The sequence below is a fragment of the Chiloscyllium plagiosum genome, chromosome 13, assembly GCF_004010195.1.
Source record: "Chiloscyllium plagiosum isolate BGI_BamShark_2017 chromosome 13, ASM401019v2, whole genome shotgun sequence".
Lineage (NCBI taxonomy): Eukaryota > Metazoa > Chordata > Chondrichthyes > Orectolobiformes > Hemiscylliidae > Chiloscyllium > Chiloscyllium plagiosum.
In genome coordinates, this window is record NC_057722.1 from 61,951,263 (window position 1) to 61,965,667 (window position 14,405).

General features: G+C 43.5%; 1 protein-coding gene across 1 annotated transcript in view; it reads right to left on the bottom strand.

The window, feature by feature from the left end:
• ghsra (growth hormone secretagogue receptor a) overlaps positions 1-11,494 on the bottom strand; it is a 38,568-nt gene extending 27,074 nt beyond the window's left edge. The window contains exons 1-2 of the mRNA XM_043702970.1: positions 11,420-11,494; positions 9,310-10,274 (exon numbers count right to left, since the gene is read on the bottom strand). Coding sequence (XP_043558905.1) covers positions 9,310-10,090 — 781 coding nt within the window. The 5' untranslated portion in view covers positions 10,091-10,274; positions 11,420-11,494. The remainder of the gene's footprint in view (positions 1-9,309; positions 10,275-11,419) is intronic.
• Positions 11,495-14,405: the final 2,911 nt, after the last annotated feature.

Sequence of the window (14,405 nt, forward strand, 5' to 3'; positions counted from 1 at the left end):
TTTGCCAGTGTGAATTTTGTTTCTGCTGCTTTTGCTTTTAGATAGCACTATTACGATTCCACCAATATCACTCACTCTGCGCAAATACTTTGCCTCTTTACTGCACCCCATTATCAATCCTTAATCTTTTGTTCCATGACATCGTTGTTAATCAATCACCTGCAGATGGTACGGTGGCTCAGTGGTTAGCACTGCTGCCTCATAGCACCAGGGTCCCAGTTTCGATTCCAGCCTCTGTGTGGAGTTTGCAGATTCTCCCCATGTCTGCTTAGGTTTCTTCCAGGTGGTCCGGTTTACTCTCACAATCCAAAAATGTGCAGTTTAAGTGAATTGGCCACGCTAAATTCTCCATAGTATCCAAGGATGTGTGGGTTCAATGCAGAGTAATAGGGTTACTCTCCAGATGGTTGGTGTGGACTTGGGTCAAATGGGCGAGAGTGAGAACTGCTGATGCTGAGGATCAGCATCTTTCTAATGAAGGGCTTCTGCCTGAAACATTGACTCTCCTGCTGTCCAGATGCTGCCTGACCTGCTGTGCTTTTCCAGCACCATGCTCTTAGCTTCGGTCAAATGGCCTGATTCACACTGTAAGGATTCCATGATGATCCTGTCCCTGACCTTCCCATTTGTTCAGGCTGCCCTTCTGCTTTCAATGGCAAAAAATCCATTGTATTTCTACCTTCCTTCAGTTCTTAAGAAGAGTCACATACAGCTTCAATCATTGACTCTATCTTTTACTCCACAGTTGCTGCCAGACCCATCAAGTATCTGCAATACTTACGGGTTTTATTCCAATAGATGTATGGCCAATTATATGGAAACTGACTTTTTATTTCCCAATTTCAAAACCATGATTCAAATTCTCGAAGCACCACAGTGGGATATTAAATTCTACTCACTGGATTATTAATCAATGGGTCTGGATTACAAATCCTACAACATAAATACTGCTCAACTACACACCTAAATCATGCTAGACCTCACCTGGGAGTGTTTGATGGAGTCGATGTCAAGGGAGCTTTATTCTCTATCTAATCCCATGCTGTCCCTAGGCTGGGAGTGTTTAGAATCATAGAGATGTAAGGGAAACAGATCCTTCGGTCCAACTCGTCCATCTGACCAGATATCCTAAATTAATCTAGTTCCATTTGTCAGCACTTGGCCCATATCCCTCCAAACCCTTCTTATTCATTTACCCATCCAAATGCTTTTTAAATGTTGTAATTGTACCAGCGTCCACCACTTCCTCTGGCAGCTCATTCCATACACGTACCACCCTCTGCGTGAAAAAGTTGCCCCTTAGTTCCCTTTTATGTCTTTCTCCTCTCACCCTCAACCTATGCCCTCTAGTTCTGGACTCCCCCACCCTCGGGAAAGACTTTATTTATTTATCCTATCCATGCCCCTCATGATTTTATAAACTTCTATAAGGTCACCCCTCAGCCTCCGATGCTCCAGGGATAACAGCCCCAGCTGATTCAACCTCTCCCAAAAGCTCAAATCCTCCAAACATGGCAACATCCTTGTCAATCCTTTCTGAACCCTTTCAAGTTTCACAACATCCTTCTGATAGGAAGGAAACCAGAAATTCGCGCAATCTTCCAACAGTGGCCTAACCAATGTCCTGTACAGCCGCAACATGACCTCCCAATGCTCTGACCAATAAAAGAAAACATACCAAATGCCTTCTTCATTATCCTATCTACCTGTGACTCCACTTTCAAGGAGCTATGAACCTGCACTCCAAGGTCTCTTTGTTCAGCAACGCTCTCTAGGACCTTACCATTAAATGTATACGTCCTGCTCTGAATTGCTTTTCCAAAATGCAGTACCTCATATTTATCTGAATTAAACTCCACTTGTCACTGTTTTATGGAGAGTGTCATGGGAGCTTTACTTTCAGTTTAAATGAGGGAGATTTACTCCGTACCTAATCCCCCAGTGTACCTGTCCTGAGAATGTTTGTTGGTCACAGTGTAGGGTTGACTTTACTAAATTGTAAATACTGCTCTGTGCCTGCCTTGGGAGTGCTTCAGGTCAGACTAGGTGCCTGAAATGACTGATATCATTAACTAAAAATCTCAAAGGAAATGGGGTTTAAAGTTTACAAGGATTGGCACAGGAACAGAGGATTAGATGAACTGTGGGAAATTATTTCCTCTGGATAGTCGCAGCTTTATAGCCTGTTTAAAATTTTTCTATTATTAAAACTCAGTAACCTGTCTGTTCAAATAAAGAACAAAGAATTGTCCAATTATGATATCCTGGAGTTCTTAGGCAGAGTATTTGACATCATGGAAACAGGCCATTTGACCCTACTGGTCTATGCTGCCATTTATGATGCAAGTGAGCCTCCCCTCATCCATTTCTCCCTCTCAGCAAATCGTAGGTGGCACAGTGGTTAGCACTACTGCCTCACAGCACCAGAGACCCGAGTTCAATTCCTGCCTCAGGTGACTGTCTGTGTGGAGTTTGCACATTCTCCCCGTGTCTGTGTGGGTTTCCTCCGGTTTCCTCCCACAGTCCAAAAATGTGCAGGTTAGCTGAACTGGCCATGCTAAATTGCCTGTAGTGTTAGGTTAAGGGGTAAATGTAGGGGAATGGGTCTGGGTGGGTTGTGTTTCGGCGGGTTGGTGTGGACTTGTTGGGCTGAAGGGCCTGTTTCCACACTGTAAGTAATGTAATATCATTCTGTTCATTTTACCAGTCAGTTCATCAATACTATTGTTACCAACTGCTCCTTCATGGTAGCAAGTTCAATAGTCTAATTAATCTCTGGGTAAGAACATTTTCCCTCAATTCCTTCTGATTTATTCGTAACAATTTTGTATGCATTACATCTATTTCTTGTCACCCATCAAGTGGAAATATTTTCCCTATATTTACCCTATTAAACCATTTAATTAGTTTAGAAGCCTCTCTTTGTCCATCCCTCATTCATTTCCATTGAGGAGGGTCTCAGCCAGTTTAACCATTTCCAAACACTCTGATATTGGCAGTGTAGAATTTGAAAATGGCTGAAAAGACAGTGATGGTGTCAATGCTTTTTCTGTCTTCAGGACAAACGCAAGAATGCCAACTTTCAAATGATGGTGACAACTTATGCTATGTGAGAAAAGGGTGCTAATAGGTTGTCAAGTCAACCCTGATTAGCTGAGCTGCTCCCATGGAGAAAGCAACATGGTACTACAGGGTCCCGAAGGTCCAGCATAATTCACAAAATGCACAAGGCTTGAACATATGCCTTTCGTTTGCAGAGAACATCTTCCCACACATGAATGTATGTTGCTTCCTGCAAATATAAACAAACCATATTCTAAATTCGAGGACAGAAATTGCTGGAGAAACTCCGCAGGTTCGTCAGCATCTGTGAAGAGAAAGCTGAGTGCATGTTTTGAGTCCTTCTTTCGAATTGATAGTAGCTAGGAAAAGGTGGGATTTCTACAGATGGCAGGGAGTGAGCAGATGGGTGGAGGTGGAACCCAGAGAGACAGAATGGCAGTTCGGCAGAAACAAGGGATGGATGATACAATGCTCAGGAGAAAGAAAAGCTGATAACGAGAATCACAAGCAGATGAAAATGGGTTGGCTGTCCTAAAAAAAAGCTCATATATTGATAGGCCCATGGGGCATGGGAGAATGTATTCAGGTTCTAAAATTAATTAATTCAATATTGAGTGCTGATAGTTGCAAGGTCCCCAGCAGAATATGAAGGTTCTGTTCCTCCAGCTTACACTGAACTTCACTGGAGCACTTTAGCAAGCCTGAGACAGAGATCTGGGGTATTGGTGGTGCCTGGAAGTGGCAGGCATCTAGAAGTTTGGTGACATTTTTGTGGACAGAATGTAGGTGTTCCACAAAGCAGGCACCCAGTCTGCGTTTTGTCTCTCCAGTGTCGAGGAGACCACATTGTAAAAAGTGAATACAGTAGACTAGACTATATGAAGTGCAGGTATCCCATGGAAAGTGTGTCTGGGGCCTTAGGTCATGAGGAGAGAGGAATTGAATAGGCAAGTGTTACACTTTCTGGAATTGCATGGGAAGGTGCCATGGGGCTGTGGAAGGTTTTGAACATGGAGAAGGAATGGACCAGAGTGTGCTGGAGGGAATGGTCCCTGTAGGATGCTGACAAGACGGGTGAGGGGAATATGTGTCTGGTGGTGGCAGAAATGGCGGCTAATGATCCTTTGGATGAGGATGTTAGTGGGGTAGTAAATAAGGACCAGAGGGACCCCATCACTGTGGTGGGAGGAAAGAGAAAATGAGGGCAGGAAATGGGCCAGACATGGCTGTTGCCTTGTTCTTTCTAGGCTCCCTCTCCACCCATCCATCATTAGCATAAATATCGCCTGTTCCTAGTAACTATCAGTTCTGAAGAAATTTTAACGCTGGACCCAAAATTTTATCACTGCTTCCTTTCAACAGATGTTGCCAGACCTGTTGAGTTTCTCCAGCAATTTTTCAGCTTCTGCAGTTCTTGGTTTCATAATATCATCAATTCAATGGATTACCTTAAGTTACTTTTTCATGCAGTTACTGAGACAGTGACAATTGTAAGTTGTGATTCTGTGATTGGGCAGCAGTTGCTGAACATTTACAAGTGCACAAATAGCTACACAAACAGTTAATTTAAGAGAACCAGTAATATCCAGCTATTTCTATGACTTAGATTTTCACCTTCCCAGATATTAATTCAGTTCCAGGATCAGAGGGACCACCAACATCCAGTAATGATGGTGTCATTGTGTGAACTAAGCAACCAACTAAATTAAAGAATTCTCACAGACAGCAAATCAGAGCATTACGCACTGAATCCATCACCTTGAAATCATTTAACGGAGAGTGAAAAGATGGCATGGTATTGAAGTAGAAGTTGAAATACAATAGGAAAATTTTAAAAATAAATGTAATTTTCTTATCATAATGGAGAAGTCTGACATTTCCCAATGATAGAAGTTATATTTTCAGGATCATAGGTATTGTTCAGCAATAATTATGATTCACTGCGGCTTCAAAAACCCAGTTACACCTCATTCAATAAAGAGCAACTTTTTCAAAAGTTTTACAGTGAGCCTGCCAGAAGAAACAGAAGAATTTCACAGCAAAACAAATAACTTCCCAAGACTTCTGTCTGCAAGAATATCATCAGCATATCCTGGAGGAGAGAGATCTATCTGAATTATCACACTGCGCTAGGCGTAGGTGGGTTACAGAAACCACTGTCAGTTTCAGAGTGTAATGACCACAAATGCTGACAGTTTCACTGTCACTTCAACCACAATGTCTGGGTTATTATAACTGTATCCGCATGAGCATTAATTCATTTACTGCCACCAACCAGACAAACAAAAGGTCTTGAATTTCTGTAGTGTCTTTAGTGATCATCAGGTGTCTCAAAGTGTTTTCCAACCAACTAAGTGGCTTTTTTATAAGTTTTTTTTATTGAAAACCTTTTTAAATCTAACTAAGCACAGTCACTGTTAAAATGTAAGAAACAACAGCCAATTCGTATATGGAAAGTTTTCACACTGCCGCTCAAATCATGTTGGTTTAGGAATAACTATTGATCAGGACATATACATAAAAAGGGTTTAGAACCACTTGTAGGTCATTTGGCCCCTCAAGCTCATTATGCTATCTGATAAGATCAGGTCCAATCTGATATTGATATAAGCACAGCTCCTTTGCATGCTGTATGGAATATTTTATGATATTGCTGTCCATCCAGTAATGTAGAACTCCCTCAGAATTGATCTCCTATTGAACAGCACACCCTCAGTGCTGACTTGTCAAAAATGCAGTGCTGTATCAGTACTCACACTCCAACAGTACAGCACACCTTCAACATTGACCCTCAGACAATGCGGCACTCTCTGTACTGACTCTCTGGCAGTGCTGCACTACCTCAGTAATGATCCTCCAACATTGCTGCACTCCCTCAGTCCTGACCCTCTGACAGTGCTGCACTCCCTCAGTACTGACTCGCTGACATTGCTGCACTCCCTCAGTACTGACCCTCTGACAGTGCTGCACTCCCTCAGTACTGACTGTCTGACAGTGCTGAATTCCCTCAGTACTGACTGTCTGACAGTGCTGCACTCCCTCAGTACTGACTCTCTGACAGTGCAGCACTCCCTCAATACTGACTCTCTGACAGTGCTGCACCCTCTCAGTACTGACTGTCTGACAGTGCTGCATTCCCTCAGTACTGACTCGCTGATAGTGCTGCACTCCCTCAGTACTGACCCTCTGACAGTGCAGCACTCCCTCAGTACTGACCCTCTGACAGTGCTGCACTCCCTCTGTACTGACTCGCTGACAGTGCTGCACTCCCTCAGTGCTGACTCTCTGACAGTGTTGCACTCCCTCAGTACTGATTCTCTAACGATGCTGCACTCCCTCAGTACTGACTCTCTGACAATGTTGCACTCCCTCAGTGCTGACTCTCTGACAGTGTTGCACTCCCTCAGTGCTGACTCTATGACAGTGCTGCACTCTCTGATTGCAACTCTTCCTCCACACTGACTCACCAACAGTTTGGTGCTCCTTCTGCACTGACACTGCAACAGAGCAGGAGTCCCTCAGTACTGATCGTCTGACAATGCAGTACTTTCTTAGTAGTGGCTCTTTTAAAGTACAGGACTTCCTCAGTATTGACATCTGACAATGCACCACCCCTGTGCCTTGATCATGGTTGCTGTGCTAATTGCTATTATTTTTGGAAGTGAGATGCTCTCTGTCTCAAACAGGAAGACTGCCTCAGTGACTATATTTACGTTGTTCACTCCTCGATATAAGCACCATGATGGGAATGTATATGATGCATCTATATGATGCATAAGTCTCCCTCCAAGCCTTCTAGCCCGACCATCTAGAAGGACAACAACAGCAGATACATGAGAACACCACCAGGGTGCAAGTTCCCCTCTAAGCCACTCATCATCCTGATTTGGAAATGTATCACTTATTCCTTCAGTGTCAATCTGAGCTGCCTTCCTGAATGCTCTGTTATTGGGGTGTAGGTTCACCCACAGTACTGTTAGAGAGCAGGATCCAGGAATTTGAGCTTGCAACTGTGAAGGAACAGCAGAGTACTTCCAAGCCAGGGTGGTGTATGACTGAGAGGGAAATGAGAAACTAGAGATATAGAGAACGAGGAACGGAGAACAGTACAGCACCAAGCCTGCACCGACACATGATGCCCTTTTGTCTCTGTGCGGTCCTTAGCCCTCTATTCTCCACCTATTCATGTATCTGTCAAGGTGATTCTCAAATGTTGCTATCACATCTGTCTTTATCACCTCCTCTAGCAGCTCATTCCCAGGTATTTGCCACCCTCTGTATAAAAAAACTTACCTTTCACATCTCCTTTAAACTTACCCCCTTTTACCTTTAACTTATTTCCCCCAGTAAATGACATTTCTACTTTACCTTGGGAAAAATATTCTGACTATCCATTCTATCCATGCCTCCCATAATTCTGTAAACTTCTACCAAATCGTCTTTCAGCCTCTGACGTTCAAGTGAAAACCAATCTCTCCTCATAGCTGATAAGCTCCCACCAGACAACATCCTGGTAAACAGTTTCCGTACCCTGTCTGAAGCCTCCACCTCCTTCTGGTAATGTGGCAACCAGAACTATACACAATATTCCAAACGCAGCCTAACTAAAGTTCTATACAGCTGCAACATGACTTGCCAATTTTTATACACCATGCTTTGACTGATAAAGGCAAGCATGCTATATGCCTTCTTGACATTATCCACTTGTGCTGCCATTTTCACAGCACAGTGGACCCGTACACCCAGATCCCTCAGTATGTTAATGCTTCTAATGGTTCTGCTATTTATGTATACTTCCCTCCTGCATTAGGCTTTACAAAGTGCATTTGTCTGCAGTAAATTCCATCTGCCATTTCTCCATCCAAGTCTCCAGCCTATCGATATCGTGCTGTATCCTCTAGCATCTTTGTTTCATCTGCAAACTACTAATAAAACCATCATGGTTCTCCTGCAAAAGCATTTATATATATTACAAACATCAGGGATCCCAGCAGTGACTCCTGTGCAGCACCACTGATCAAAGATCTTGAGTCAGAAAAACACCCTTACTTTCTGTATTCTATGACTAAGCCAGTTCTGTACGTGTCTTACCAGCTCCCCACAGATCCCATGTGACTTTACCTTCTGTATCAGCTTGCCATGAGGGACCTTAGCAAAGGCCTTGCTAAAGTCCATGTCGACAACATCCATTGCCTTGCCCTCATCAATCACGTTCCCATGAATCGACTGCCCTTGTTTGTTTACATGGTGGAGGTCACAGACTTAGCAAATACTGTCAAAAGAGACTTGGTGAGTTTTTGCAGTGTATCTTGGAGATGCTCACACAGCTGCCACTGTGCATTGATGGCAAAGTGAGTATTGAAGGAGATCAATGGGCTGCCATTGATGGTGCATAGGTGGTGTCAAGCTTCTTGAGTGTTATTGAAACTGCACCCATAGAAGCATATGGGGAATATTCCATGACACTCCTGACTTGTGTCTTGCTGACAGTGGACAGGCTTTGGAGCCTCAGGAGATTGGTTTCTGTGTATAATCTTTCTCTCTAGTGTAAGGTGTGGCTTGGGGCTAACACTCACATCTTAGTCAAGAAGGTTGTGTATTCGAGTTACAGTTAAGAGACTGAAACACTGAAATCTGGGCTGGGGCTTGCTGTCATTTGTATGTACTTGGCAAGCATTAACTGAGAAATGAGCTGTGCTCCTGTAAATTTGAACAGACTGAAGTAGCAGCCACTTGATTCGGAGATGTATATTTTGCTTTATATCTCTAACATAAATGCATAAATGTATATAAAGACTGGCTCCAATTTTATCCTGCATCACTCAGCTTCAGGAAAATACAAACATATAAACTAGGCGCAGGAGTAGGCAAATTCAGCCCCTCCAGACTATTCTGTAACTTAATAAGGTCATAGTTGATCTGGCTGTAACCTCAAATCCGCTTTCCCACCTCCTGTTGAGAACCTTTCATCCTCTTGTTTATCAAGAATTAATCTACCTCTGCCTTGAAAAGATTCAATATCTCTGCTTTTCAGGAACATTGAAAGAGGAATCCCATGGTTCTAGACTGACAATAGCGGAGTAGTTGAAAAGCACTGCACAAAAAGTTCTGGTGATTTTGGTGTTTGTGAAAGTTTAGAACAGTGACTGTAGGTTAAAAGTACTTGTTTGGCTGGAAAGGGTTCTGAGATGTCCCGCGGTTGTGAAAGGCGCCACAAAAAGGTAGGTCGTTTCTCTAAACGCTTACCGAGCATTTTCACTGTCTGCTTGTTGTTCTTCTCTCTGCTGCTAATGCTGGGTCTCACGCTCTCCCTCTTGCGTCGCCACAGTTTCCTCCCAATTAAGCTGTAGAGTATCGAAAGGCAGAAGACGGGCAGGAAGAAGAAGATGCTGGACACCCACACCATGATATTCAGGAGGCCGGACTTGACCGCGTACTCCGTGGCCTTACATTCGTTCGTCAGCAGGGGGTCAGTTCCATTTATGTGCTCAACGCCAACCAAAACAAAGATGGGCCCCGCACTAACAAAAGCCACTGACCAGAGGAAAAAGATGAGACCTTTGATTCTGCTCTTGGTGATGACCACTTTGGCCTTGAGTGGGAAGCAAATGGCAAAGTATCTCTCCACGCTCAAGGCTGTGATGTTGAGAATGGTGGAGTAAGTGCAGCTCTCACTGACAAACTGGAACAGCTTACAAAGCAAGTTGCCAAAGTTCCAGGGCCTGTACTGCCAAATCCTGTACAAGTCCAGGGGCATGCACACAAAGATGAAGAGATCTGAGAAAGCCATACTGGACAGGTAGAAGTTAGTCGTGGTCCTCATATCTTTGAACTTAAGCACAATCAGGATAGTCATGACATTCCCGCTGATGCCAATCAATGCCAACAGAATGCAGGTAATGGTGATCCCGGTCAAGATAGGAATGGGGAAGATATTGACAGGGTAATCAGAGTAGTTATCGAAATAGTCCATGTCATAGAGGCTGCAATTCTGACTACAGTTCATGTTGGTGGAACGGTTGGACATGCTGCTAACACAACATGGGCTTGGGGTAATTGGTGGGAAGTCTGAGTGCACTGTCAGGCTGCATGGGGGAGACTGCTCGAAACCCTCACCATCTCAGCACCGAAGGGCAATTAGGACAGCGCAGGAAACTGAAGACTAGACCAATCTGCCGAATCCCTGGGAACATCTTCTGGCCACGTTCTATCTAGAAAGGAGAGGAGTGAGAAGATTACCATTCACAGCCAGTGTTGTGCTAGGAATTTGGTCTGCCCAGAGACAGTGTCTCTCAATCTCTCTCTTCCTCCACAAGTTTGTTTTAATTTCACATCTCCGTCAACCTCTTTAATTCTCTATGTCCACCTCCTTCTCTCCATCAATCTCTATCCCTGTATTTTCCTATCATTGTGTGTCGCTGTCACTGATTCTATCATTCTCCATAGCTCCCTGTTCTTCTCCTGTATTTTGTCTGTGGTTGATCACACTTCCTTCAGTTCAAGAATTGCATTTTCCAGGTGCCTCCCACCCACTGTCCCGTGCCCTATTTCCTGCTGGGCGGAGTTCTTATCTTCCCGGGATTCCCTTCAAATCCCAGACAACTTCTTCTATTCACCAAACAAAATCCAGCTCAGGAATGAAGCAAAATCCTGCACAGTGTCAGGGGTGGCTTTATTCCCTCAGAGGAAGAGAAAGATTGAGAAAGAGAGAGAGAGAAGGAAAGGCACGCTCAAAGAGAAATCTGACTTCAAGCCAGGGAGACAGAGGAAAATAATATCACAGGCTTATGAGACACAGAGATAAAGGGAAAATTAGGCTAAAGCAGAGAGAGACTGAGGCTAATATAGAAGAATAGAGACTGAGTCTAACACAGAGAGAGAGTGAGATTGCAATTAACACACGGAGAGAGGGAGTGAGAAAGACTGAGGCTAACACAGAGAGTGACAAAGACTGAGAGAAATAGAGGTTACTACAGAGGAAGAGAGAACAAAGCTAAGACAGAGAGAGAGAGAGAGAGAGAGAGAGAGAGGCAATGAGAAAGAGGCAGAGACACTGACAGACAAAAACAATAAGCCAGGGACAGCAATAGAGACAGAGTTATTGGAATGCCCACATCTAAAGTTAACAAACAGGGAGATTAATCAGGTAATAAGCAGTCATAATAAACATACTGAAAATAATCAAAAAAGTTGCTATAAATAAAAATAGGTAAATAGTCAAATAATTAAATTTTTGCTAATAGCTAAAATTAAACATTGACAAAGTAACAAACAGCAGTGAAAAAGAAACAATAAATCTCTCAGATTGAGATGTTGAAGAGATCACTCTCTCTTTTGAGTACGGAAAGATTCTTACCTTTTGTCCAGATTTTAACTGGCCCTTTGGTCCACTTTTCACTCTGATTGTGAATGGAAATCCATTGAAACACCAAACAAGCAGCTGTTTTGTGTGAAATGGTTACTGGAGGAGAACCACAAAGAGAAAGGAAGGCAAAGCAGATCACATTATCCCCCAACTGATAAACAGAGAGCTCTGCCGTGCTCCAACCAACCAGGGATCTTGCAGTTCCTAACTGATAGATTTCCAGCTAACTCACACACAATTACTCAGAGAGAGAGAGAGAGGGGGGTAGGGGGCGGGGAACCACAGAATGTGCAGGTTGGTGTATAATAAATCCTGGACAGCAGGTTTGGAGTAAAACACAGCCTGGGGGTGGGAGACAAACTGTTTCAACGGATGGCCCCTCTCATTGGAGAGAAAGTTACAAAGGAGAAATGACTGACACTTGACAGATCAATTTCACTAAATTTTATCAAAAAGAGGGCTAAATTGCATGGGGAACTGCAAATGATAGGCCAGATCCCATTCAAATTCCCATGATTTGAAGATAAAAGCAGAAAAACAGGACTGCAAATACTGGAATTCTGAAATATAACTCCAAAGGGTATGCAAGAACAGAGAGACCGATTGGTATATGTGTGTAAACCATTAATGGTGGCAGGATGGGGGCAGTGAGCTGTTAATAAAGCATACAGTATTCTGGGCTTCATAAATAGGGGCATAGAGTGCAAGGAGGTGATGCTGAACTTGTAAAGACATTATTTTGGCCTCAGTTGGACCATTGTGTTACATCTGGGAAGGATATAGGGTATTGGAGAGAGGTTTATGTGAGTGGAGCCAGGGATGGGGCACTTCAGTTATGAGGATAGACTGCAGTGGAGAAGAGTGAAAGGAGATCTGACTGAGATTGTCAAAACTAAGGCAACACAATGGCTCAGGGGTTAGCACTACTACCTTTCAGTGCCAGGGATCCAGGTTCAATTGCAGTCTTGCAATGTCTGTGTGGGGTTTACATGTTCTCCCCATATCTGAGTAGGAGTCCACTGGGTGCTCCAATTTCCTCCCACAGGCCAAAGATGTGCAGGCTAGAAAGATGGACCATGCTGAAATGTCCCATAGTGTCCAGAGATGTTTCGGCTCGGTGTATTACCCATGGTAAATGTAGGGTGGGGATGTAGGTGTGGGTGTGTTCTCTCCAACAGAAGTGGTGTGGACTTGATGGGCCAAATGGCCTCTACCTACACCTTAGGGATTCTGTGAACAGATGTTTGTACAGAGTGAACAGAAGGAAAAGGTTTCCACTCATGGAAGGATTAACATTGAGAGAGCACAGTTTCAAGATTCTGTGAACAGGTGTTTGTACAGAGTGAACAGAAGGAAAAGGTTACCACTCATGGAAGGATTAACAATGAGAGAGCACAGTTTCAAAGCAGTTAGTAAAAGAAGCAAAGGTGATTTAGTGAATTATTTTTCATGCAGTGAGTGGTTAGAGCCTGGAATGGACTGCCTGAGAGTGTGGTGCAGGTAGTTTCAATTGAGGTATTCCAAAGGGAATTAAATAATTATTTGAATAGGATGGGGAGAAGCAAAAGAATGGCATGAGGTGTGACGCTCATTTGGGGAGTCATGATGGGCTCCATGGCCTCCTTTTGTACATGAACAATTCTGTGATTCTTTAAAAAAATATAAATTACCAGTAAAATTCAGCAGGTATGGATGCATCTGTAGACTGCCACTGGATTGTTAATCCAGATGATTCTAGGCTGGCAATAATGTGGTTGACTCTTAACTGCATTCTGACAAGGGCAGTTAGGGATAGCCATCAAATACTGGTGCCAATGGCACCTTGAAAGAATAAAGTGAATGAAACTCTCCCTCCGCCTGTATATCACTCACACACACAATAATGAGGGGTGTCAGAGATATCTTCCTACAAGCACACATGCAAATTGACATATACCATTAATTTCCTGATTTTAACCTTGCTTGCCCAACAGAAATGGACCCTTCCTCTAAGGAAGGGTTATCAGACCTGAAACATTAACTCTGGTTTCTCTCCACAGATGTTGCCAGACCTGCTGAGCTGTTCCAGCAATTTCTGTTTTTGTTTCTGATTTCCAGCATCGGCAGTTCTTCTGGAAATAATTTATGGTAATCTTTTTACACCTTGTCTGATGTTAATGCTGAACAGTTTTAGATTTGCTGTCATAGAAAGATACAGTCAAGGAGTGACACCCAGGATGTTGCCCCAATGATTCTGAAGGAACAAGTCAGAATGGTGAGTAACTGGAGCGAATTTCAAGGTGGTGGTGTTCATGTGTGTCTGCTGACCTTGACCTTCTGGGCTATGCTGGTCATGGGTTTGGAAGGTACTGTCTAAGGAGCCTTGTTAATATTTTCGCAATCCAAGTTGAGGGACACACTGCGAACAGTGCTCTTCACATCCGGGGAGGACTTAAACACTTAATGGGAAGGTCCTTGGGAGTGTTGCTTAACAAAGAATCCTTGGAGTGCAAGTTCATAGTTCATAGAAAGTGGAGTTACAGATAGATAGGATAGTGAAGAAGGCATTTGGTATGCTTTCCTTTTTTGGTCAGAGCATTGAGTACAGGAGTTGGGAGGTCATGTTGTGGCTGTACAGGACATTGGTTAGCCACTTTTGGAATATTGTGTGCAATCCTGGTCTCCTTCCTATAGGAAGGATGTTGTGAAACTTGAAAGGGTTCAGAAAAGATTTACAAGAATGTTGCCAGGGTTGGAGGATTTGAGCTATAGGGAGACGCTGAACAGGCTGGGGCTGTTTTCCCTGGAATGTCAGGAGCTGAGGGGTGACCTTGTAGAGGTTTATAAAATCATGAGGGGCATAGACATGATAAATAGACAAGGTCTTTTCCGTGGGGTGGGGGAGTCCAGAACTAGAGGGCATAGGTTTAGGTTGAGAGGAGAAAGTTTTAAAAGGACCATAAGGGGTAACTTTTTCACTCAGAGGGTGGTGCGGATA